At 39.7% G+C, this 27957-nt stretch overlaps 2 protein-coding genes across 3 annotated transcripts in view; both read right to left on the reverse strand.

Annotated features, from left to right (window-relative positions):
* lin9 (lin-9 DREAM MuvB core complex component) overlaps positions 1-13624 on the reverse strand; it is a 30822-nt gene extending 17198 nt beyond the window's left edge. The window contains exons 1-5 of one of the 2 annotated variants that reach the window (XM_062972825.1): positions 13485-13624; positions 4817-4849; positions 2984-3078; positions 2551-2655; positions 1173-1306 (exon numbers count right to left, since the gene is read on the reverse strand). In XM_062972825.1, the coding sequence (XP_062828895.1) occupies positions 1173-1306; positions 2551-2655; positions 2984-3078; positions 4817-4849; positions 13485-13563 (446 nt within the window). In that variant the 5' untranslated portion in view covers positions 13564-13624. The other variant, XM_062972820.1, reaches the window with a different exon arrangement.
* Positions 13625-18454: 4830 nt separating this feature from the next.
* The window catches only part of parp1 (poly(ADP-ribose) polymerase 1), a 49673-nt gene continuing 40170 nt past the window's right edge, over positions 18455-27957 (reverse strand). Inside the window, exons 16-23 of the mRNA XM_003216066.4 lie at positions 27470-27592; positions 26491-26619; positions 25756-25854; positions 24160-24312; positions 21959-22086; positions 21578-21639; positions 20723-20837; positions 18455-18991 (exon numbers count right to left, since the gene is read on the reverse strand). Coding sequence (XP_003216114.2) covers positions 18910-18991; positions 20723-20837; positions 21578-21639; positions 21959-22086; positions 24160-24312; positions 25756-25854; positions 26491-26619; positions 27470-27592 — 891 coding nt within the window. The 3' untranslated portion in view covers positions 18455-18909. The remainder of the gene's footprint in view (positions 18992-20722; positions 20838-21577; positions 21640-21958; positions 22087-24159; positions 24313-25755; positions 25855-26490; positions 26620-27469; positions 27593-27957) is intronic.

The raw sequence follows: 27957 nt of genomic DNA on the forward strand, positions 1-27957 counted from the left end.
ATCCAGCTCTTTAAGATGCTCCTCATAGGGCATGGTCTCCAGAGGCCAATTGAGAACTGCACTGGACTGAGCCTCGGGGGGCAGGGAAGGCGGGTGAGGGACCATCCAGGAGGAGACAGGAACTGCAGCTAAGTAGTTGGAATGACTGGGTTGCCAGCTTGATGTTACTTCTCCTTCTCTGGGTGCCATGGAGCCCTGACACTGCCGCCACCACTGGGAACACCCTCTTCACACCCACTTTGTCCTTCTGGGCCTTTTCATGCAGGTGGGTTTACATGCACGATTTTAATATGCCACTGAATCTAATGCACACCTCAATTAAGGAGATATAATTTAGCCCCAAAAATGTGAACGTTAGAATCAAGTAAAATATGGGTAATATTCAAGCAAAACCATTCTTATTGCTCTAAATTTGTCAAATATTACTGGTAACTAAACTGAAGTTCAAGTCACTTGCTGTCCTCATACATAGAGAATGACAGTGTAAGAAGAGAGCCTCCTCTGGTCATGGAGATTTTCCGCATAATTCTTGAATGCACAGAAAACATTGTTTTCTTCAAACTGTCATTTTTCACATGTGGAAGGAATGAAATAGGAGGCAGAAGACTACTGTGCTCCCCTCCTTGTCTATTTACTCAAAATAGATAGTGTTGTACCTGAATAGGGAATGTTTTATCATAAATACAGACAAGAACAAATAAAATGTTATTACTGAGAAAATCGTTAAGGTTGATGCAATCAATTTGAAAACAATACAGTTAAACAAGCATATGTATTTCTGTTTATTATGGGAAATTTATTATTTACCTTTAAAAATTCTCACTATAAAAGTTTCAACAGTTAAATACAACAATAAAGTCTGCAACCTATAAAAAGAAATTTTTAGACATAACTATGCTCTATCATCAAAATATGGAAGGCTAATGATAGCAATAAGAATTAGATCAAGAGGTATATTTGAGCCACTAGAAAACAATCAGCAATAATTCTTTAAAACGTCTAACATGGAAACAATTTCATACCAAAACACATAGATGAACTGTTTTAACAATATTGAATATTGTTAAAAGCTGTTGATTCCTCTCATAACAGAGTACAGCCATAAGGTGATATACACATATAGTTTGATCTCTGTAATGTGCTTTAAGGAAAAGATAAAAGGTCACACATACTTATCTATATTTGAATAGAACCATTCATATATACACCATTTATGTGCTTTAGGAAGTTTGAGCAAGTTACGCAGCCGTAATCCAATCTTCTGCGATGCTTTTTTGTCTGGTGTTGGCATTGTTACTGTGAACTTCTAGACAATAAAAAGACAAATAGACATTACTAACAGATAAAAAGGTGAAACTTTAAAAGTGAAATATTACCATTTTCAATATGGTCTGTTTTAATACAGGGAAATTGAAAGTGTTTTAGGTATCATCTGAAACTACCCCTGAGATTCATGAGATATTAAAAAATCCAGCTTCTCTCAATTATTCATTTAGAGAGAAACTCATGTTTTGCCTAAGGATGAAGAGAGTGTTTTGTAACAACTGGGTTTAGTATCTTCATAAATGGGAGATAAACCATTGTTTATTTGTTTCTTCATCTCAGCAGGTCTAGGAGTGGTTTAAGAAGCAACCTGACAGCTCTGGTTTTATATCAGTTGTTATCTGAATCCTCCTCCTACACTTCATCTTCACATCTATGTAAACTTCATGATTTCAACATCATATCAATTTGTTTTCTCCACTCAATTAACCTTCTATTCGTAACATCTTGTTTGATTTAAAGCTCTGCAAAAGGTGACTCAAGGTTTTCAACAGAGTCACCCAAATAGTTTTTTTAAAAAAGCAAAGCAGTCCAAGGGCAAAGAGATGCTCTCTTCTCCCAAGTCCCAAAACATGCATGCTCCCACCCACCCCGCATGTTCCCAACTCCCAGTAGTCCCAATAAATAAAAAGAATTTACAAAAAGAGAAATCAAAAAGATTCAAGAAGCCAAGCCAAGCCAAAAAATCAAGCTGAGCTAGCTCGAGAGTGAGCAGTAGCAAGGCAAAGGTGAGGCAATTGGACTGAAGCACGAGGACGCAACTGAGCAAATAGAGGCGGTTGCCTCATTAAATAGACTCAGCTTGCATGAGACATGTCATGGCGATCTTCTCCTCCAATTGGCCCAACAGGCAGGGCTCCCAGGGAAACTCCATGCAAGGACCACGTGGCAGTCTCTCTGTGCACCGCGTGCTCCTGAAAAGCAGACGAATCGTGACTAGCTGCCACTTGGTCCCATTACGGATGGGGATCTGTGACGGCTGGGCCCTTGCTGTTGCCGCCTTCCAGAGAAGCCAAAGGAAACGGCTAAAAACAGATCAGTGCTCAAGCCTAGTCTTCAATAAATATAAAACCTATGCTTGATATACTGCATTTATGCTTTGTGTTTCCTTTGCTTGTTGTAACGTCTCCTAGGCCTTCTGAACAGGCCAAATCAATCTGAAGAGAAAAAAGAAAAATATGTAGCCTATCAATCTATGAATATAAGCATTTTTAAAGATTAACATACCTGTGGAACCATGGCAACTCTCTGGTTTCTTTTGGGTGATCTTGTAGTCATTTGTTTTTCTTCTTCTTCACAAAAGGAACGACTTCGTTTTGAACTTCTGAAAGGCTAAAGCAAAACAAACCCAAACCCCAAACCTCTGAGTCAAAAGAGAGAAAAGTTGTATCTTTCTGTATTACAACAAACCCATGAGAAAAAAACAAGGACATTATCTTTTTGATCAGCTTTATGAAAATAGTTTTGAAACTTGATTTCACTGTGAGCCCAAGAAGAAAATAGTTCCCCCCCCCCTAAAAGCAAAAAAGCTGAATGAAGACAAGTCTAGCTCTGATGACAACCCAGGTACCCCATGGAAGCCACCTTCAGCCTCAAGACTGAAGAAAGACAAGCTATACTTGTGTTAAATTATAAAGATGGGAAAAATGTTGCTCCTTACCATTTCTACAGTAGCTCCTGAATTTTTGCCTTTCCAAATGGTTGTTTTCGGTAAAGAACTGAATTTTTCATTCCATGTATTTGATAAGCTTCCCTCTGTTTTGAATAAGATATGAATTATAAATACGTTTTTTTCATGTCGGTAAAATAACAATAAAATAATTTATTTTTAAAAAATTTAATGGAGAATAAGGGTCTTAAAATTACACATTATTATACTGTGGTTGTTCATTTTCTGTTTGCATACTTGTATGTTACGTATAAATATTGTGTATACTGTATATTTGCATGTTACCCAAATATTTCACAGGAACATATCATGATCTCTTAACATGCGTCACATCAAGTTGAGGGATATCCGATCTAATTGGCAATGCCTATTGAGAGTGGTTCTCTTTAAATCCAATCCAACCAAGAGGTCTTGGTATTCTCTAGTGATCTCCCATCCATATACCAACTGGGCCCAGCTTTTTGTATCAACTATTAAATTAACTGCCCTAGGTGTTGAACCTATCTTGAGGACAAGGTAAGTTCAACACCTTTAAAAACTGGAATAGATTTGCACATATTCTGACAATGGAAACCATCAGCTATGAGCAATTCCAGTATATGTGTATGTGTATATATATATATTTAAAGATAATCTGGGATTTCCCAAACTAAAGCAAAATAGGATTCAGCTGTGGGTTTCTTCATAAAAAAAAAACAAAATTCTCATACTCTCATTTCTAAATGTTTTTGCTTTCTTGCTTTTCACATTTTTACTTCAGCAGCAGAAAACTATAACCATGTTGTGTAAGAAATGCAGAATACTAATCATTCCTTTCAGTATGGCTAAACCATTTTTGGAAGGCTGTGAGAGCAGATTATTTTCTGATTACTGTATATACTCGAGTATAAGCCTAGTTTTTCAGCCCTTTTTTTAATGACTGAAAAAGCCCCCCTCGGCTTATACTCGGGTGAGGGTCCTGGTTGGCTTATATTTGGGTCAGCTTATACTCGAGAATATATGGTACATTTATTATTTTTCTTTAATATTATTGGTATTATTACATTTATTATTTTTCTCTATTATTGTTGCTATTATTACATTTATTTTACTCTATTATTATTATTATTACATTTATTATTTCACTCTGATTTTATTATTATTGCATTTATTATTTTACTCTATTTATTATTACTTGTATTATTTTCCTGTATTTATAATTATTATTATTACTATTATTACATGTATTATTTTACTCTATTATTATTAAAAGGATACATTTACACATTTACATTAAAGAAGATGAGAATGATGATTTGATCAGAGTTGGGCAGTCTTATCTTAAATTTGAGCTTTATGTAAATATTCAAAAACATTTAACCTACTGATGCCTCAATTAATGTAATTTTATTGGTATCTATTTTTATTTCTGAAATTTACCACTCTCAGCTTATACTGGAGTCAATGTTTTCCCAGTTTTTTGTGGTAAAATTAGGTGCCTCGGCTTATATTCGGGTCGAGTATATACGGTATTTTGTGTATATACTTAGATACTTGTTAACTATGTTGGTTCTTTTATTTAAAAAGCAGAATAAACATGTTTTAAAAATTACACAACATACAACAGAATTAACTTGACCTTTTAGTACACATATTATGAAGTAAACATCACATTTTTCGATATATAATGTTTTTCCTTTAATTCCTTCATTTCTGCTGGAAGCTAGTGCCAATTTCTGCAGTTAAAACTCATGTGAAATGACTTTTTCTGCTTCTGCAAAGGACTCCTTACCTGTGCATTTTCACTTTTAGGAATGCTACAGATCAATAAATGATATGTCCTACCTTTCAAACTGACCAGGGCTTTTGCTGAGGAACCTGAAACAAATAAGAAAACCAAATAAATTAGCAGTATTTTAAAAAACATATTCTCAAATATTATACCACTTACATCTTGATTATGTGAAAGAATGAAAAACTAACCCCATCATGTTATTAACCAAAGGATATGATGGCAACTTGGCATCGCTTTATTGGCATACTCTTAAGTTTCCACCTCAGGTTTAACAAGTCCAAAAATATGTTTTTGGAGGCAGGAGGCGCCAACTTTGACTCTGCTGGCGCTTGAGTTTACCCCATTTACAATCACCAAATGAAAGTTTATAAACACATGTATTTGCCAAGTGAAAAATCTTAGTAAAGCTGCCTAACTATACTTTTCTTTCTTCTCCAGCATGAGGCAGCAGGATGAGCAGTCTTATCACGATCTCCTGTTCCACAGAATTGCTTCATCTTCTTTATTAAATCATATTAATAGGAAACCATTTGAGGTATGTCTATCATGCAGGTCTAAACCATTTCCAATGATCTTTAATTCTTAATGAATTAAGAATAATTATGGAAATCTGTGGCTATGTGAAGGGGCAGGAAATTGTATGAATTTCTATTAATGTACTTTCTATCAAAGAGAGTTCGGTGCTCTCAAAAAGCATCACAGGGTTGTAGTTATGACAGTTAAACTAAGCATGAAGTTTACTCTACAAATACCAGAAGCATAGCAGTGTTAGCAGTAGTTCACAAACAGTCCCTTTTTAATGCTGCAGGAAAAAGCCTTGTGAATCCCAGTTCACTTCCCATTACCTATTCAACTTAGTTACTTCTTGATTTGTAGAAAACTAGAGTTTTGAGATGAACTAGATCCAAAGAGCCAAACTAGTTTTTACTTGCTCTGCAAACAAGGATTAAATTTGTACTGGATTACGTGTTATTATAAATCTTTTTTCAAGATCAAACAACTGAAGTAGCATTGGCTTTGCCACAAAGTCATACGATTTGTAAAATCACAAGAGCCCGAAAAGCTGTTTTGCAATAGCATATAATAAAACAAACAGCTTTGCTCTCATCATAGACATATGTTTCAAAATGCAAAGTGTCTTTTTGTTTACTTCACTAAATTTTGACAAAATATTTCAAATATACAGTAGAGTCTCACTTATCCAAGCCTCGCTTATCCAAGCTTCTGGATAATCCAAGCCATTTTTGTAGTCAATGTTTTCAATATATTATGATATTTTGGTGCTAAATTCGTAAATACAGTAATTACAACATAACATTACTGCGTATTGAACTACTTTTTCTGTCAAATTTGTTGTATAACATGATGTTTGGGCACTTAATTTGTAAAATCATAACCTAATTTGATGTTTAATAGGTTTTTCCTTAATCCCTCCTTATTATCCAACATATTCGCTTATCCAAGCTTCTGCCGGCCCGTTTATCTTGGATAAGTGAGACTCTACTGTATATGGTACCAGCATCAGGTATCAGCCATACAAATGACCTACAATGGTTCGAGTCTGATCTCATCTAGGCTGAAACAATTTGGACTGTAACTCTTCTCTTCAACACTTTAGACATACCGAGACTAGTTTTTCACAGGGAAAAGGCTACAACAGCGAAATATTTTTAACATATATGCCTTCGCCAACCCCCAGTACAAGTATTTTGGTTATATCTTCATCACCCCTCCATATTGATTTCTTCTGATATTAACTAAAATACAATCTTCACTAAGAACAGTTTTACCATAATTTCACATTATGCAGCTGAAAAAATGTAAAGGAAAATATTAGTATATATCAATCTTCAGATGCTCTAATTCACAGCAGAAGAAGAAAATAACAAAATAAGAGCCAGCAAAACTGGTATTTCTTATTCATTTCCTAACCTCATCAATCCCTAATGTATCTTAAACTACAATAGACATGTAAGTTGCAATAAGGGAAATGCTTTGAAAGCTTTACGTATGTCACCACTGTTCCCCGAAGAGAATTGAGCAGACAAAGTGAGTAGCAGTGCAAGAAGGTGGGACTTCAGAGACTGAATAGAATCTTGTCCACATTAACATTGATTCTCCTTCTGTCCCTGGCTATCATGAGAAAATACTGTATATTATTAAAAAAGACTAGGGCCGAGTCTCAAGAACTACGTGCCTCATAGGCCCCTTTTAGACTGCCATATAATCCAGTTCAAATTGGATAATATGGATTTTATTTGGCAGTGTAGAAGAGGCCATTGTCTCACAGCTGATAAGGGAAAGTACACCCACATTTTCAGACTAAGAGGAGGAAATGAAGTCCTGTACAGTGGAGTCATGCTAAACAAATGTCAACCTTGCACAGATTTAGCTTTCATCATGTACAAAGATATTTTTTTATGTCAGGAGCGACTTGAGAAACTGCAAGTGGCTTCTGGTGTGAGAGAATTGGTCGTCTGCAAGGACGTTGCCCAGGGGACGCCCGGATGTTTGATGTTTTTTAATCATCCTTGTGGGAGGCTTCTCTCATGTCCCCGCATGGAGCTGGAGCTGATAGAGGGAGCTCATCCGCACTCTCCCCGGGTGGGATTAGAATCTGGTAGCTTTCAGATCAGCAACCCAACTTTCAAGTCACAAGGCTTTAATCCACTACACCATCGGGGGCTCCATACAAAGAAGATGACAATTAAGGTAAGGTCAATTTAAATTAGATACTTATTCTCAAGTAAATATTTTAATATAAATGGATATAAAAGTAACATACAAGTATTTTTCAAATTATTTAAATTGTAGGAGAAATTCAAGATGTGGGTTGCTAAAATGTCATAAAAAACTTTAACAGAACAAATAAGGATGGGCTAACAGACTAAAATTGTCATTATCTGCATTTTGTTTTTAATTTTAAAAAATTATACCATTACTGTCCTCTCAAACTGAATAAATTATATTTAATAAACCACATAAGGTATGCGTATTTTTCACGTTTTATATATTTCACTTTTGTTAGCCAGATATTCATATAAAATATTTCAAACATGAATCTTTATGGAATAAATTTGGACTAGAAAGATCTGAGAACCACTTTTCAATCAATGCAGAAGTAATGCAAACTATTACTGAAAAGCACACTTGTCACAAAAATCACAGAAAACCCTTAACAAGGAGATCTTGTTTTTTTTTTAATTTAGATGTTCCACTGACTTCAATAGGATTGCGAGATATTAAAATTATATTAAAATTATATTAAAATTAGAATTGTAGCAAACTTCTAAGGCATATATATCAAACTCAAGGCCCTCGGACCAAATCCAGCCCACCATGTCATTTTATGTGGCCCTCCAGATGCTGGACTAGAACTCCTGCATTCCTCATCATTAAACAGCACAAACAGAACTGATGGGAGTTGTAATACAGTAACTTCCTGAAGGCTGCTGTTTTTTCTGTTTAATCAGGATAGTCTGGTTGAATTTAGGAACAAGACTTGTGGAAATGATGTGATGTTAAAATGTCCTTATATCTTTCCCCAACCTCATAGCCACAAGTGCTGTTGGGATGCAGTTCCCATTATCACCAGTCCGCATGGCAGATAATTAAAAATGATGGGAGTTGTCATTCTGGGGACCCAAAGTAGATAAAACTTAGAACACTGACTACTGTGTAAAAGCAGTTGGCCCTCTGTATCCACGGATTCTCTATCTATGGATTCAACAGCCCTTTGAAGGAAACCATAAAGCTGATATGGTTCTTAATGGGAATGAGTTTGACACCCCTGGTCTAAGATACTGTAGAAAAGTATGTTAACTCAGACTACTGTGTTTCCCCGAAAATAAGACAGTGTTTTGTATTAATTTTTCTCCCAAAGATGCGCTAGGTCTTATTTTCAGGGGATGTCTTATTTTTCCATGAAGAAGAATTCACATTTATTGTTGAACAAAAAATGAACATTTATTATATAGTATACAGTAGTTATCACAAAGCAGCATAACCAGACAAACTGAATCCTATCAAGAATTTCTTGTTGCTACCAATATTTCCATGTACAACACTCTATGGTACGTACATTTACCGATCCTGAATGCTCTGGTGTTCTGTTTGGCGGGCATGCTTCCAAACAAAAACTTTGCTAGGTCTTACTTTCGGGGGAGGCCTTATATTTAGCAATTCAGCAAAACCTCTACTAGGTCTTATTTTCTAGGGATGTCTTATTTTAGGGGAAACAGGGTAACTACATTATCATACTAGGGCTTTAAAGTGGACAGCCCTGTATTTCTGCTGCCGGCAGAATTCTGGGAAATGTAGTTTGGGAAGGCAAGGATCTCTGTAGCTGAGAATTCGAGACCCTCCCCTAAACTACTTTTCTCAGAATTCTGTAGGTGGCAGAAATGTGGGGCTGTCCACTTTAAAGCCCTGGTGTGATAATTTTGTAGATCACTGTGGGTTAGCAGTGGTTTTCAACCTGGGGTCCCCAGATATTTTTGACCCACAACTCTTAAAAATCCCAGCCAGTTTACCAGCTGTTAGGATTTCTGGGAGCTGAAAGCCAAAAACATCTGGGGACCCCAGATTGAGAACCACTGGGTTAGAGCTTTGTGCTGAATGTGTATATATTGGTTATATTTTCTGGTGAAAGGGTTCATTGGCAGCTCCCTGGGATCATAAAACACTTAGAAACAACTCTGAAAAATCTTTATAGCCAGGAGATGAAATATTAAACCTGAGCATGGATTGATAGAATGTTGTAATACAAGAAAATACTTCATAAATCCTACTTACAGTAGCCTTGACAAGAACCCTCATCCCAGATAAACAGATTTCCATGGGCAGGAAATCTTCACTTAAATATACACTTCAGCAGTTGTACACTCCACTTGATCTACTATTTAAGAGACCAAGCTCTGTTGCTTCAAGATTTTTTCATTCAGATGCTCTTCAGATGTTATAGACAACAATTCACATCAGATCGTGTCAGCCTGGCCAAATGATCAAACAGATTTTTTTTCATTGGTGTAGATAAGCGCTGCAACAGGTCAGCTTGATGGACTTTGGAGACATATGGACATAGTATAGTTTCACTAACTCCAAGTCAGTTTTCTCTGATCTGTTGATGTCCTATGTTTAATGTACATATCATATATAGGATTATACAAATTTAGGTAGATTATGTTGGGACTGAATGTGACTTTTTGTACAAGCCTCTTCCTGGTGTCCTACTTCTTCTCCTGTTGTGACTGTATATTGTGCATATCAGCAAGTCTCGCATGTTTTATTTCATTACAGTGCTCCCTTGCTAATCCGCGGTTCAGGTTCCGCGGATTTGCTGTATCGCGGATTTTTCCATCCGGCCCACCCTCCCTTTGCAGGCACAAAACGGCCCAGTTTGAGTCATGTGACCCAGCCCGAGCTTCCTCCTCAGCCCCCTGCAGGCAGCGCCAGTAGGCCCTGCCTGCACCTCATCGCCCCAGGAACAACAAGGAAGACAGAACAGTATGTTTAAAGAGGAAAAGAGGCTATATTTATTGAAATAAATATAGTGCCGCTATATCATGGTTTTCCACTTTTCGCGGGCAGGCCTGGAACCTAACCCCCGCGAAAAGCGAGGGGACACTGTAATGTATTCTCAAAAAATATGATGTTGACATATTTACAATAATTTCTGAGAAAGGTCACAGGGAAGAAATAATCTATTCTATAGATTAAGTGAAAATGCATCACAAATGTAAACAGTCTTGTTTTTGCTTCCCCAAAGTGTCCAGATTACACAATCAGCCCACATGAGTCATAGCTCAAAATATAAATGTCCCAATCTCTCCCCTGAGGTACAGGAAGAATCAGAGCTGAAAGAGACCCCAAAGAGCAATCAGACCAACCCCTGCCATGAAAAAACACACAATCTAAGCATTCCCAACAGATAGCCACCCAACTTCTGCTTAAAAATCCCCTGAGGAGACTACTCCACACCAAGACAGTATTTCCCATTGCCAAAAAGCTCTAGCGGTCAAGAAATCAATATTTAGGTGGGTTCTCTTTTCCTGCAATTTGAATCCATTGTTCTGACGTAGTCTCCAGAGCAGCAAAAAGCAAGCTCCTCAACATGACATACAGTAGAGTCTCACTTATCCAACATAAACGGGCCGACAGAATGTTGGATAAGCGAATATGTTGGATAATAAGGAGAGAGTAAGGAGAAGCCTATTAAACATTAAATTAGGTTATGGTTTTACAAATTAAGCACCAAAACATCATGTTATACAACAAATCTGGCAGAAAAAGTAGTCCAATATGCAGTAATGCTATGTAGTAATTACTGTATTTACGAATTTCACACCAAATATCATGATATATTGAAAACATTGACTACAGAAATGCGTTGGATAATCCAGAACATTGGATAAGCGAGTGTTGGATAAGTGAGACTCTACAGTACTTCCAGATATTTACACATGGCTAACATGTCACTTCTTAGCCTTCCTTTTCCCAATATACAGTTCCCTAACCTGTTCTTCACAAGACTTAGTTTCTATTTTGGGCGCTCTTCTCTGGACATGTGAATATTTTTCCTGTATTGTGGTACCTGGAGCTGGACCCAGTATTACAAGTAAGGTCTCAACAAAACAGAATGGGAGAGAACGATGACTTCCCTCAATCTAGACTACAGTTTTCAAACTGTGTGTCGCGATACATTAGTAGGTCGGCTACACTGTGCAGGTGTGTCATGCGGAGGTAAAGAGAAACCTCTGTTTTGGAAAGTTCTGATCTACACGCTAGACCAGGCATGGGCAAACTTTGGCCCTCCAGGTGCTTTGGACTTCAACTGGCTGTTAGGAATTGTGGGAGCTGTAGTCCAAAACATCTGTAGGGCCAAAGTTTGCCCATGCCTGCACTAGACTCCTATTGAACCAGCATTGGCTTTCTTTGCTGCTGCATAACTAATGTTCATCTTGTGGTCTACTAGGATTCCTTGGTTATCATTTTTATTATTATTATTATTGGATTGCTATGAGTTTTCCAGGATGTATGCCCATGTTCCAGAAGCATTCTTTCCTGACGTTTCACTTGCGTCTATGGCAGGCATCCTCAGAGATTGTGAGGTCGGTTGGAAACTAGGCAATTTCGGTTTATATATCTGTGGAATGTTCAGAGTAGGAGAAAGAACTCTTGTCTGTTTGAGGCGCATGTGAATATTGCAATTGGCCACCTTGATTAGCATTTAATAGCCTTTCAGCTTCATGGTCTGGCTGCTTACTGCCTAGGGGAATACTTTGTTGGGAGGTATTAGCTGGACATGATTGATTCATGTCTGGAATTCCTCTTGTTTTCTGAGAGGTGTTCTTTATTTACTGTTCTGACTTTAATGTTTTTTTAAATATTGGTAGACAGATTTTTGTTGATTTTCGTAGTTTCCACCCTTCTGTTGAAATTGTCCACATACTTGTGGCCATCTGTCAGGGGTGCTTTGAATGTGATTTTCCTGCTTCTTGGCAGGGGGTTGGACTGCATGGCCCGTGAGGTCTCTTCCAACTCTGATTCTATGATTCAATGGTTTCTCTGTGTAGTCTGACAAGAGTCCTTTCTCCTAACCTGAACATTCTACAGATATATAAACCCCAATTGCCTAGTTTCCAACAAATCTCACAACCTCTGAGGATGTCTGCCATAGATGCAGGCGAAATGTCAGGAGAAAATTTGCAGCCTGGAAAATTCACAGCAACCCTGTGATTCTGCCCATGAAAGCCTTCGACAACAGATTATTATTATTATTATCCTGGGTTTTTTTTTCTCCACAAGGAGACTCAAAGCTGCTAGATTCCTTTCACATGGACTGTTTTCAAGCCAGGGGTCACACCCGTTTTGTATCTGAGTATCTCATGTTATCACCTAAATGTAGCAGTATAGATATATTCCTGCTGGAATTAGTTTTATTAGTTCTGGCCCAGCTCTCTAATCTGTTCAGGGCAATTGGCTCAATGCAACACACCTCTTGCCTTGAGCCAAGTATCAGGAAGCAGGCCTGCACTCCTCACACCTTTCCACACACCCGGAAAAACAAACAGGGTCGTGCGCTCGCTTGGTGTCAACATTTCTCGATTCACACAAGAGTGCAGAAGTCGGGGCCTGCCCTTTGTCGCCCTCGCTCTCCTCAGAAGGGAAGCGCGACTCTGGGAAGAAAAGAGCTCCCTGTTTGAGGTGAAGGGCGAAGGTTCCGAGATTAATGACACGTCAAAAGCCCAAATTAGACGAAGAGGGCCGACTCCCTTCGTGCTATTTGTTGGCTTGGCGGTGCTGCCCTCGGCCCTTCACGACCAAGCCCGAAGGCAATGGATGTCAATGCCGCCCCCCTTTCCCCTCGGCCACCCGGCTTCAAGCCTGGGGTTCAGGGCGCGGCTCCCCCCGGAGATTATATAAGAGCGGCTTCCGGGCCTCTGGACTGCCCTTGCTCTCCCGCTGAGGACCTCCCAACGGAGAAGGGCGCCAGGCCGGGAGTCGAAGGGAGCAGACGGAGCCGCCTCAGCAGCGCCAGCAGGAACCACAGCAGCCCTGCCGGGCGCCGGCTGTGGCACCGCGAACGCCCCGTTCTGGGACGGGAGCGAGCGGAGGGCCTCCACGGCGGGAGAGCGGCGGGCCGGGGGCTGGCGGCGGGGCGGGGCCGGGCCGGGCCGAGCGCGGGGCACCCACCCGGGTGGCTGGCTGGCTACTCACTCTCGTCAGGCAGCTGATCCAACTCCGCCATCTTGAAGGAGCCGCGCCGCTTTTTCAAAGGCTGCCTGCCGCGGTGCATTGTGGGGGAGGAGACGGCGTCCTCCGGCGCGGCCTGACTGGAGAAAGGGAGGAGGGGGAGGCGCGCGGGACGCAGGGGGCGGGCCACGCCTGCTGACGTCACTCGTGACCGGCTTCTGGACTCGGCTGAACTCTGCCCAGGCGTGAGACGCAGCAGCAGCAGCCTGTCAGGACGTCGCCTGTCTTCTCTAATGCTGCAGCTGGAGCGCGAGGAAGTGACATTCCAGACTTACAACAGCCTGCGTCTCACTTTCCCCAGATATAGTTGTAGTTTAACGAAGCTTTCAGCCTTCTCGGCCACTGCTAGTGCCTCACCAAACTACAACTCCCATCACTCCATAGTAGGAGCCCCCGGTGGCCTAGGGGATAAAAGCCTCGCGACTTGAAGGTTGGGTTGCTGACCTGAAAGCTGCCAGGTTCGAATCCCACCCGGGGAGAGCGTGGATGAGCTCCCTCTATCAGCTCCAGCTCCATGCGGGGACATGAGAGAAGCCTCCCACAAGGATGGTAAAACATCAAAACATCCGGGCATCCCCTGGGTAACGTCCTTGCAGACGACCAATTCTCTCACTCCAGAAGCAACTCCGGTTGCTCCTGACACGAAAAAAAAAATCACTCCATAGTATAGATCCCAACTCAGCCATGAAAAATCAATGGGTTTGCATAGGCGAGGCACACTCAGCCTCAAAGGAAAGCAAAGATAACTTATTTCCAAGAAAACACCATGATAGGTTAGGGTCATAGTCAGAAACAACTTGACACAGTAAAGGTAAAGGTTTCCCCTGACGTTAAGTCCAGTCGTATCCGACTCTGGAGGTTGATGCTCATCTCCATTTCTATGACGAAGAAATCCATAGACACCTCTAAGGTCATGTGGCCGGCATGACTGCATGGAGTGCCGTTACCTTCCGGCTGGAGCAGTACCTATTGATCTACTCACATTTGAATGTTTTTGAACTGCTAGGTTAGCAGAAGCTGGAGCTAACAGCGGGTGCTCTCTCCGCTCCCCGGATTCGAACCTGCGACCTTTCGGTCTGCAAGTTCAGCAGTTCAGCGCTTTAACACACTGTGCCACCAGGGGCTCCAACTTGACACAACAATAGCTTTTAAAAGGCCTCCAGACTATTGTGATGCTATAAGAAATTAAAAGACTGACTTTTGTGACTTGTGACCTCTATAAACTACCTATTTTGTATAGTTCCTTTTTTTAATGGAATAGTCTGCTTTTTCTTAATTGCTTCAAATCATTGCCAGAAGTTATGCCCAGCCTATTTTTTTTACATGATTTCCAACTGCTTGGATTATACAGAACATTTACCACACCATTTAAAAAGAAAAATACTGAGAATATGCAAAACAGTGGAGTAAACATATATGCAAACAACTGCAAGTGTCAAAGCAATGATCAAAGGCTTTTAGCCAGAGAAGGGCTCAAAACAGCAGCAAACATGAAGATTTTGCCACTTTCTGATAGCAGCTACAAGTTTCCAGTGTGATTAAGAGGTGCAAGGTTATATTTCTTAGGAGATCCCAGTCTCTAAACAAGCTCACTGCTGCATTCATTTAAAACAGGCATGGGCAAAATTTGGCCCTCAAGTGTTTTGGACTCCCAACTCCCACAATTTCTAACAGTCTGTAGTTGAAGTAGTGGGAATTGAAGTCCAAAACACTTGGAGGGCCAAAGTTTGCCTATGCCTGATTCAGGGCCGGCCCCACTATTGAGGCACCTGACGCCGCCGCCTCGATTGCGGCCTGGAGGGACCTCCGCTGCTTTCTGGCCTGCTAGGAAAGGCCAGACGGGCGAGCGGGAGTAGCGTGGAAGGCGGGGCCAGCTCTGGCGCCGCCCCCCCGCCCAGCGTGCCCTGGCCCCGCCTCCCACGCTAGCGTGGGAGGCGGGGCCAAGGTACGCTGGGCGGGGGCGGGGCCAACTGTGGCCCCGCCCCCCTCACTAATCGCCCTGGCCCCGCCTCCCACGCAGCGTGGGAGGCGGGGCCAGGGCACGCTGGGCGGGGCCAGGGCGCGGGAGGCGGGGCCGGTGGCGGGGGCGCTTTTCAGCACCCCTGCTTCCCATTAAAAAATATCTCCGGCCGGCCCTGGCCTGATTTAAATACTCATAAGCAGGATAATTAAAAGAGGGGAAAGAAGGTGTATGTTCATGGACTTGGAGATCTAATCCTTGTTTAATGAACAGGGAAGGAGTGATAAGGTTGTTCAAATGGTGTGGTAAATGTTCTGTATAATCCAAGCAATTGGAGACCATGTCCAAAAAAAACTGGAGGGCTGGGCTTCAGTGCCCACTGTGTGGCTCTTTTACTTAATTTCTGGCAGTGGTTTGAAGCTGTTAAGAAAAAGCACACTATTCCATTTTTTAAAAAAACATGCAAAAATAAAAGGAACTATACAACATAGGCAGTTTATACAGGTCACAAGTCACAAAAGTCAGTCTTTTGATTTCTTATATAGTGGGGCTTGATGAATCCAAGGCTGGAGTTAAAATTTCTGGAAGAAACATTAACATCAGATATGCAGACAATACCACTTTGATGGCTGAAGGTTAGGAACTGAGAAGCCTTATAGGTGAAAGAAGAAAGTGCAAAAGCTGGGTTGCAATTAAACATTAAAAAAACCCCAAGATTATGGCAACCAGACAGATTGATAACTGGCAAATAGAAGGAGAAAACGTGGAGGCAGTGACAGAATTTATATTTCTAGGCATGAAGATCACTGCAGATGCAGACTGCAGCCAGGAAATCAGAAGACATTTACTTCTTGGGAGGAAAGCCATGACCAACCTTGATAATATAGTGAAGAGTAGAGACATCACACTGGCATAGTTAATGCAATGGTATTCCCCATAGTAACCTATGAATGTGAGAGCTGGACCATAAGGAAGGCTGAGCGAAGGAAAATAGATGCTTTTGAACTTTGGTGCTGGAGGAAAATCCTGAATGTGCCTTGGACCGCAAGAAGATCCAACCAATCCATACTCCAGGAAATAATGCCCGGCTGCTCACTGGAGGGAAGGATATTAGAGGCAAAGATGAAATACTTTGGCTACATCATGAGAAGACAAGAAAGCTTGGAGAAGATAATGATGCTGGGGAATAAAGAAGGAAAAAAGGAAGAGGGGCTGCCAAGGGCAAGATGGATAGATGTTATCCTTGAAGTGACTGGCTTGACCTTGAAGGAGCTGGGGGTGGCAACGGCTAACAGGGAGCTCTGGTGTGGGCTGGTTCATGAGGTCACGAAGAGTCAGAAGTGACTGAATGAATAAATAACAACATAGCATCACAATAGTCTTGGGGCGTTGTAAAAGTTGTTGTGTCAGGTTGTTTCTATGACCCTAACCTATCATGCTGTTTTCTTGGAAATAGTTATTCATCTTTGCTTTCCTTTATGGCTGATTGTGACTTGCCCATGCAAACCCATTGTTTTTTTTACAGCTGAACTGGGATCTGAGCCTTGGTCTCCAGAATCATAATGCAACGGCAAATCACTATACCATACTGGCTCTCAAAAGTTCTATTTGGCATAACTTCTGTAGACTGCACCCTGTTTTATCAGATTAAACTGCTTCTGCTCTGAAGGCTTTCTGCTCCACATAGATAGTGCTTCTGGGATAACCGGTATTGTTGCTGTTTTTTTTCAGCCTAAGCAATAACAGCAAGTGGAACAAACAGATTTGTTAGACTGATTTTCTAGGGATAATACTGAATGAGTAAGCTATGCATGGTGAGAAGAAATGCTTCTCACATACAAATAAGTGATTGTTAATCTGTACATTGTACATCAACCTTTAGCAAATGACATACCTATTTTCAGAGTGTGTTTTTTTTTCTTCAAAATTGTAGTGATATTTAACTGGACATAAGCCAGGAGATGGGAGTGCAGGGTGATACAAAGAAGAAAAGCACACAATTGTTCATCAGTTGGCTCTTCTTCAGTTAACCGCCACTGTGAAAATAAATCCAGCAAGCGCTAGAAATTTATCAGATGACTAAGAAGCCATACTGGTTATAACAGGCATGGGCAAACTTCAAACCTCCATGTGTTTTGTACTTCAACTCTCACAATTCCTAACAGGTGGTAGGCTGTTAGGAATTGTGGGAATAAATCCAAAACACCTAGAGATCCGGAGTTTGCCCATGCCTGGGTTGTAAGGTGTCTTGAGACAACAACTGGTAGACAATGGGCTCATTCTAATGAGGATGTATGTGCTTCACGCATAATGGCGTTAAGCAGTTGCTCTTGCAGTGAGCCGGGAGAAATAAAAGTCATTTACTACCTGTGTCAGCTTATTAGGCTACAGGCCAGTCACTACAACAGGTTGTCACTTCGCATTTGGCGGTTCATACATTATTGTCCCTTTCTCTATCCCTTTTCTATGCTAGACTGACATTGGGAATTGAATTAATGGGAAGGCAAATGCTGTGGCCTTTGTGTATACATCAGCTGTACATACTGGGCTTTTGTTTTCCATGGACATAGCAAGATTACAAAAATTCCAAAACACTGTAGCAGCTTCTGTGGTCAAATTAGTGTTCTGCAAATACTGACTGATAAAAGGAAGGTGTTAACAGTTTTTTTTTTCTATTGTGGAAGATGCACGTGTTTTGCATAAGGTGATGGGCCACTTGGTTATCACTGTGATAAATGTAGAAGACCCCTTGTGTATCACAGGTTACTAACATTCATCAACTGCAGGGATGCTGAAGTGTCTACCAGGATTATCACATCAGTCTTCATATACACAGCAGCTCTTACACTGCCAAGTGAGCTGCTGTTTGAGAATAGGATCACAATTAGAACACAAAGACATAATTCCTGATGTACCCACCCAGTGTACCATGGGCACAGGACTTCACTGGTTATTGTAGTATAAGAATAAAGAATTAGTATGAAATTAGCTTTTATTTTTTGCTTCAAAATAAACAGGTTTAACATGTATTCATAATAGAAACTAAGGAAGATGTAAGGATTTTTGAAGAAAATCCAATGTATCTGCAAACAGTTCTAAGTTCCTCCCCTACCTCACTTACCAAAGGCTAAAACCAAGTGTTGGTTTTTAGTAGTATTTGGTCTGTTGGTTAATGGTTAGAAGACACACAGTAGTCCCCAAACTAGTGTGGACCAAAGAAAGGAGGGGAGAGGGGGAAAACACAAAATTTTCATAGTATTCAATCTCATGTGTTGTAGCACAAGAAATGAAAGAAAAATCCTTACAAAAGTGATTGATTAAGGTCAGCATAGCCCTGAAACTTAGTTCTTGTATCTCAGCAGTGGTAGGGATACTTAGATATTTCAACCAGTTTTATAGCTTTAACTCTTTAACAAGTTTGGTTCTTGATCACCAGAGGGAAGTTTTATACTTGAAATCCAGCTTCAGCAAGTACTTCAGATTTACCTGAGCAATATCATAGACGATATATCTGAAACAACAAGTTAAGGTTAGACCTTGTAAAATGAATTTAACCAAAACAAAGCATTAGTCTCATGTGAGTGCTTCAAATTCTTGCAGCACCAATAAGGGGGGGGGGGGGGAACAGCCAACCTGGAACTCTTTTAATTCTTTCTGTGCAGTGAGATATATATATATATATATATATATATGAATGAGTAAACACTTGTGGAAACTCAATTCAAATACTTCTAGTATTTCTGCCAACAATTATTGATGTTATTGCCTCTTTCCTCAGTTACAAAATTTTACTCATTTAATTTGTACTATTAACCATCTCTGTGCTGTATATAGTGGTATACAATCTAAAATCCAGCATTTTAAACATACAAATAAATTAAAGTATCTCACTAAAATTGTAACAGCTTAGTCACTCTCAAAGGCTGTGATATTCAATTAATCTTACTACATTTTAATACTGTGAGAGATGGAACCACGCTATAACTTCATTCCATTTCAAGGTGATATTAAATTGAACATTCCCCAAGGGATGGCAGCCATACCAGCAGCTCTTCCGATTACATTCATAGCAGGGGACAGGGGAAAGATGAATGATAATGTTTGTCAGTAGATTCCAAACTAGCATATATTTAAGATAAAACATTCCAATGATTCAAAATTTTACTGATATTAAATGCACCTCATCTGATTTTTGAAACTAAGTATAGTCAAATGTGATTAGTACTACCATGGGAGACCATGCAGTCTGAAAAAAAACCAAAACCAAGCTTGAAACTGGAGAGGCACTGTTAAGTCAGCGGTCAATACTGGGCTCAATGGACCCAGTCAATACAAGTTAACTTTCTATTATCCTAGACCAAAACTGTTCATTCAAAATAGGTTGGCAGCTGTCACAACTGTACTCAGCTCTAAGACTTTGTGCTCACAAATCCCCAAAGTGTATCTGTGCGTTATCAATTTCATACTTTAATATATCAATAGAAGTGTGCAATTTGGTGAGCTACTTTAAATTTTCTTCTGGAAAATTAGCCCTATTATCTATCATTCCAAAGATAACCCAGTCTGGTTATATTAGGAACTGTAATTCAGGAGAGTAGACAAAGCTCTTTAGAGGAGAATTCTAAGTCTACCACCAAACTATAAATCCCATGATTTAATACGATAAAGCCATGACAACATGATATAAAACTAATATACGTAATTGCCAGTAAGTCCAAAGAAAACTTACTAGATGGATCAATTTTCTCACATTGAAAGGCAGCTTCTGCTGTATTCTTAACAAAGAGTTAATTCTGAACTAAGCAGAGCATGCTGAAGATGATAATACCCAAGTATTAAGTCATGTTTGATGGCAGCAGGTTCTCCTAAAGGACATCCCACCATCTCCTGCCTCAAAATGGCCACCTGACAAAGTGGAAGTGCCACTGAATCAAGACTTGACCATAAGACCTATACATTTTCATTACAAATGCGGGCTTGGTTTCATACTTGTTCCTTCAAGGCCAGAATCCAGTTTGTTAATTTCAGTGGCATAATTATGTCAGAGATATGATGGCTGAAGGAAGGAGAAGGCCAAAGGTGTATCAGCCATGCAAGGAAATAAGTCACTGAAGAAACAGGCTGCTAGGAAATTGTCATATTATGGCAGGTAGAAGCAAGCATCTTCTGGCTGGCTGACACTTTGTTTGGCAATTGCTATTGTAATATCGACATCACTAGAGAAATACTATTCAAAGGATACTCGTTATATAAAAGACAGGTATTGCTAACTCCAGATGGGATGCCAGAGCCTAAAGGAACGTCCACGCCATTAAGAGACACTGTGGCTGAAGGATCTGGTGCTGTTTTGCCCAAACCTTTGTAGAAGAAAAACAAAATTCAAATGGATAAATTCACATTTGTGCTAAAAATAATTTTGAACTTATGTAACTTTACTCAAGAATAGAAGTACAGGCAGCCCCCAAGTTATGAACAAGAGCCATGATAGCACTTTCAGGACTAAAGTTCCCTTCTGAGGGGTAGATTTCTCTCACTTCTCGTTGTCTCACCATGTTCTTAACTATGAGTCATTTGTAAGTTGGGTGTTTGTAACTCGAGGACTGCCTGTATTGGGGGAAATACACTATATTCTGATTCAGGAAGATATCGAGGCAAACATTTAGAAGCAATGCTTCTATAACATTTGGAAGATAGAGGAATTGCTACTAACTTATGAATATGGATAAGCAATTCAAATTGACTCAAAATTTAAGTTCCTTAGAATAGGTTATAGGAATTAAATTCCTCAAAGGCTAGTAGAGCAAAGTCTCATGTCAATTTAGGACATGAGATCAATTACTCCCATGGCACATTAAGGACTGTAGCCCTAAGATCTCAACATTTATACAGCACCACTAATGTTGCATCAACTTTGTCACTTGAAATCTCTCAAGAGAATGGACTAAATCCAGTGTCAGTCTTACCTGGTGGAGACCCACTGAAATCAATGGAACTTTAGCTGTGACCAACACATCTGACATATTTCAGTAGGCCCACTGTAGGTAGGATTAATAGATTTAGCTCAATGTTTATAATTTCATTTCCAGTGGGATTTTACCTTTGACGCTGTGTTTTCCTTTTGGTAGCTTAGTTATGTGAGAAGCATTTTTCAGTTCATACCTATCAAATAAAAAGAAGGATAAATTCAAAGCAGTACCTAAATGTTTAAACAAAGGGGGCCCTTTGTTGCTAGTAAGAGTTTCACAGTTACATCTCATAAACAAGTTTTGTTGATTGAAGTAATTTAAGCATCTCACTGCTTTCGAATGTTCATCATAATTGTGGTCTTTGCTGAGGTCAGTACTAGCATTTCTACTTCTCAAATAATCTGCTATATGGTGAAAGCTTTTTAAAAAGTAAATCAAGCTCCCAAATTGGATTTCTGAAATTATAAGATGTCATTCCACACTTGCAGAAATACTTTCAAAATGCTACTTACATATTTCCAAGGGCAACTTCTCCCAGCAAGATTAAGCCTACTGAATCAGTCTGAGAAGTATGACAGTAGTTGGCACTCTTAGACACCATATCTGCAAAGTAGATACCTTTCCCAAACATGTAGCCAGTCTACAAGAAAAACAAATTGGCATGTTAACAGAAAATTGTATCTGTTGTCTAAAAATCTCAAACTGGGAAATTCTAATGAAAAATATTCATAGAATCACAGGCAGCCCACAAATTCTCATCCAGATAACTTTTGTTTCAGTAAGTATACTACAGATTGACTCTCCTTTTACCCAAAATACTTTGCACCAAACATTTTTCAGCTTTTGGAATGAACATATCTACATATACAGAGCAAATGAGGGATGGGGAAATGGGGCTAGTTACATATCCAGTGCTTACTAAGTTCTTCTTCAAGACTGCAAGGGCAAGGAGGGGAGGAGTCTGCTTACACACGGCCTATGTAAAAAGCAGACATCTCAGCTGTTTTCCTGGCTGTCAGCACCCTTTTCTACCTTTTAGCAAAGTAGCCAAGAAGAGAGGAGGAAATTGTCTCCCACATCCTCATGAGTTTTCATTTTCTCTGAGCTGGATAGAGGCAGCAGCCAATGGGTTTGTTATGTGCTTGCCTTCACAGCCACTGGCCAAATGAAAAAATATGGAAGCATCTAAGATGTCAGCTTTTCAGGCGTTTTATGTAAGCAGAACTTCCCTTTCCCCCATTAGGATCCTTAAGGAAAATTCAGTAGGTCCAGGACACATGACTACTTCCCTTTCTCCAAAGTGGAGGTCAGCTGCTATTGGCAAAATATTTGGGGTTTTGGAGTATTTTAGATTTCCCATAAAGGGAAACTCAACCTGTAACATTCATAAGGCTAACAGAGAAAGAGACAATGAGAGACAGGATTTAATTGAATAAGAACTTTTCCCTTGTTTTTACCTATAATTCTGCAACTGGAAATTAGGAAATACATTTCTTCCAGATTATTTAAAGCATCAGCTTTGTATTTCAATTTTCTTAACCTGCCTCCATCTGTTGAATCTGACAGCTTTCTTGATTCAATAATCTGACATTCTACTTGTGAATCACTGTGATCTGGGTTGCACAGAATGAGTTGTCAGAGGCTGATGAACAGATGGTACTCCCCCAATGATGAGGATGTATCTGCTTGGCTTTCCGTGATGCTTTTAGCTTTTAAACAATGCATCATTTGGGTTTTTAAAATAGATATTCCTGCTTTTGAGTGCATTCTTTTTCATATTTGTTTGTAGTATTCCACTTACAGGACCTCCAGCAATAAGGCAAGACATTAATACCAAGCTGAATAGGGAGTGGAACGCAAAGAGGAGGAAGCTCCATTTCAGCCTACAAAACTGCCAAAGTTCTAAGAGGAAGATTCTGAATATTACAAGAATTCCCTTCAGGTGAGTGACTTTGCATGATTTAAAAGCAAAATCTGCCTGAATAAAAAGATTTTAGCCTGCTACTGGAAGGACAACAGGGAGAATTGTCCTTCTTCATGGATGGATGCCATTCCTGCACCCAGAGGCATCCATCCACCAAGAAGGCCCTGTCTTACATCTCCACTAGTCATGATTGTGATTGTGGTGGAACTAAGAGAAGGGCCTCTCCTGAGGATCTCAAGAATTCAGGCAGGTTCATACAGGGAGGTACAATCTGCCAAATACAAGTTTAGCCTTGAACCATATGGGGTTTTATAGATCATAACCAGTAATTTGAGTTGTGCCCGGAAACAAACTGGCAGCCAGTGGAGCTGTTGCAACAAAGGAGTTGTGTGTTTCCTATAACCAGTACCAGATGATAATCTGGGCTTTGAACCAGTCAAAATTTTCAAACACTCTTCAAAAGGCAGTTCCAAATAGAATATGGTACACTAATCCAAATGAGATGTAACTAAAACATACAACACCATTGCCAGATCTGGTGCCAAGAAAAACACTACAAGTCATTATTGAAATAATAACTTTCTGAATAAATAATCAGTGTCTAGGGTTTTCTTTAACTGACCTGAGCTACATTGAAAATAATGTCAAATGACACTTTTCCAATACTTTGTTGATTGATCATTTTCCTTCTTTCTACTGAAAGACATTACAGCGTGAGAGTTCCAAAGCAGCGTGGGATAAATCATGCTTGGTACGTACAGCCAGCTGGCAAATAAGCAGTTTACATACCACTGGCGCTTCAGGGGGAGCTATTCGGAGACCTTGTGACAAAATACCAGCAAAGTTGGTAGCGCGAGAACCATGCCAGAGTAACTGACGATTGTGCAATTCTCGGAATGGCTTATAACGCTGATATTCTCCTTCACGTTCAATCTTGAAAATCTTTGCAAAGGAGAAAAAAAGGAGTTAATGTATGGCATAAGAGTATTGCTTAACATTATTTTGACAGAAGTATTTTGATTCTCTTGAGTAAAGCATCTGTACATACTCATGGATACACATTGTCTTACCACACAAGTTGTATATGGCATTTTAAATCCAGACACTCCTTCCACTGTAAAAGCTAGAATTGTAAGGATTGATCTAAAAATGATAGGGGGAGTTGAAAATGGAAATGTTTAATGCCGTATTAAATCCTAGGCCCTATACGGAAACAGCTAACAAAATGTTTGAGGACGATAATACAAAAGTGGTAAATGAGAATGATTGCTCCAATGTCGTAGGTTAGCTGTAACCCAGTTGGAAAAACGAATGTGATTTTTAGATGCTTTGTAAGCAGTCTTGATGAATGCCATCATATTTCACTTTTGTTCCTAACTCTCCCAGAACTAATCTTCTTGAGGATCAAATTAGACATTACTCTGGACATTTGTGATTGCACTTTCCCAGGTCAGATAGGATGAGTGTGTGGACAGTAGAATACAGATTTCCCATCTCCAGGACTCTAATGAAATAGTGCTCTTTCCCTTGTTGCTCTTAGGAGAAGAAATGTATATAAAATTATCCAGTGACCTTCTGGCTCCAAGTTTCCTATACAATACATGAACACTCACGTTTCCCTTATGCTGAGGCTTCACTGCAGAACAATGAATCCATAGGATTGTGCCTATTTTGGTCAGTATAATCCTAATTCAGTTTTCTAGGCAGGGAGGGGAGGAAGGGTGGCAGTTAGGAACCTCAAGGAAATTGTGAAGGAGCCTAGTATAATTAATTTTAGACTGTATTGACAAAATTAACATATCAGTGTAAACGAACGTAGAAATGCAATGGAATATATTCATTTGACAGAGAAAGAAAATATGAGGGACAGACATTCCTCCTATGTAACATCTGCCTGTGGACAATTACATAATGCATCTCTTTGCCTTGTCAGAGCAAGTTTTCTTCTCTTACCAGTCTTAAACTTATGGGACAAGGTTACACTGGCACTAATAGAAACCACAATGAATAATGATCAATGATTCTGCTTTAGATGGCAATCCAGTGAGCACTAACCAGGTGCCAAATGATCAATGATTATGACACCATGGTTATCTATGCCCAAGGAGGCCATTGGGTCCACAGTGTGGGTTCTAAATCGGGAGAGAAACTAGTTTTAAATGCCCATTTCCAGTCTCTTTCATACATACTGAGTACACTTTGCACCAGAGATCAATGTAAAGCTAAGACCAAATACAATCATACAGGAGTTTCTATTTCTTGATAACAATTTTGACATAAATAAGAAAAAATTTAGATAGGTGTTCAGTATAATGCATACACTAATGCCCAGCACATAGAATAAGCCCTTTCATATTTTAAATTCCAAATACTTGCAGAACCCACCTCCACAACTTCCAAGTCATATGCATTGTGGGTACTTGCATGGGTATTCTTAACATACTGCTTTATGATCTTGGCTTCGTCTGTGTCTTTGTCTACTACCTATGAAGGGAGTTGAAAAGAAAAATTAATTCTTCAGTGATCCTCATTTGGTTTTATTTTCAACAAAGTTAATAACAAAAACTAGACAGGTTTAAGTAGTACAGAATAAATGGGACTGGATTTTATACTGATGTTCTAGTCCATTAATTTTAACTTGATTTCAGTGTGCAACAGTACAGCTGGATGTCAAAATACTGCTGTGTCCACTGATAGGAGCTTAGCGTATTATGGTAAAGTCAATGTTTCCCTTACAAAAAAATTCTAGAAGAGCAAATGAAGAGCAGATTTACAGCATAACACAAAGCAAATTTGTTCAGAAATAAGCACCAACATACTCAACAGGAAAATTTAGAAATGCTGTTTATCCATTTTAATAATTAAAATATTGACCTAAATCTTATTGTTGTTGCTTATTTTAGTACACTGATTTCAAAATCAATCAATCAATGAATTATGAAGTGAACAACATGAGTGTCCAGAAGACAAGAGCGTACTTTCACCATTCAAGGACCAGATTGTTACACCTGCCTGGTATCTCCAAGCAGATACAAAATGTGCCATCCAAACCTTTCTGGGAAAATGGGAAAGAAATAATTGGAGTTGAAAAGAAAACACCATATCTTTTCCCAGTCTCACCTTAATATCTGTCTTCAGTTTTTCATAGTTCACATCTATTGGATCTTTATCCCCATCCTGAGCACCGCTCCTGAGTAGGCTGTAGGCCACCTCAATGTCAAGCAGATTGTCCAGCATCTCCACTTTGGACTAAATAGGCAGAATGATATGGTTACTCCTTATAGTGAACAGAATCCAGAGTCTTCAAAACTTAATAGGTGGTTTGGGAAACTACTATTTTATTATAGTGTCCCCCCCTCCCCAAAGAAATCAGAGACAAAGTCACCAGCTCCCTACTGATACTAAAAACATATTATCTGCTCATTTTTGTTAGACTTTATCCAGGAACTCAGAGTTATGGATATGGCTGTCATGGTATTCTACCACCAGAGGGTCCTATTTTATCCAGAGAACAATCTTATGGGTCAATTAGCCTGAGTGATTACAACTGGCCCAAAGTCATCCAATAAACCAGACATGGGAACACTTTGGAGTCTGTTGGGCCATTTTATTTTCCTTCAGAAGTCTGAAAGGTTTCATCCCTTTACTATTCCAGATGACTATAAGTGATATCATCTTTTGGGCCTTTTGGGCGGGATGGGGGTTTCTGGCTGTTTTGGGGTCAAGAAGCCCTCTTCAAAATATTTCAACATCCCCAGATCTTTTCAAGCACTGAGCCATATTTTCCCCAAGCAAGAATGTATTTTGGAATCTGGATTTACACACACACATATAGATGCTCATGCAGGCCTGGGAAGCTAAAATGATTCTAAATATAAAGAGCTTCACTGGACACCTCGCCCCAAGGGTAACATGCAAGCCACGACAACTTCCAAACTATCCCCACCACTCCAAATCAACTGAGACAAATGAATGTAACCAAAACTACTAGCAGAAATATTTTGAAACAAAATTCACATGAATGCTGTGCTTGAGTACTAAAAGTAAAAGTATCAAAATGAAACTACAGTTAAGCATAACATCTTTCCACCATCAATACCTTAATGTAGTCCAGACTGTTTAAAAGGGGAGGTTTTTTCATCCCAAAGTCATGAGGGATTAGAGTGTAAAAGCGATTGGAGAGATCCAGTATCTGTGATTCTGTGCCACCATCAGAAACAGCCTACGAAAAGGAGAGGATGCAGCAAAACATGCAAGGTTATGTTAAGACTGCAGTCTTGCATCCCCTGAAACAGCTGCAAAGTATTACACTCAGAAAACATCAGATTTATATCTCCTCGACATTTAAAAATAAAAGACAAGAGACTCTTACTCAGCTGTTTTAATTAATACTCTGGGAGCTGCTCCAATATTCCTTACAAAGGAATCGGAATGTAAAAAAGAAACCCCACTGGGTTTCATCATAATGCTTGATTTTTAAAAACCTGCTGAGTAGTTTTTAAAATCTTTAGGGAATTGCAGTGAAATAGTCATAAAACTGGATTTGAGCAAAATATTTTAACCTAAGAGAACATGCAGTCCAAAAGA

This window comes from Anolis carolinensis, chromosome 1 (genome assembly GCF_035594765.1).
Source record: "Anolis carolinensis isolate JA03-04 chromosome 1, rAnoCar3.1.pri, whole genome shotgun sequence".
Lineage (NCBI taxonomy): Eukaryota > Metazoa > Chordata > Lepidosauria > Squamata > Dactyloidae > Anolis > Anolis carolinensis.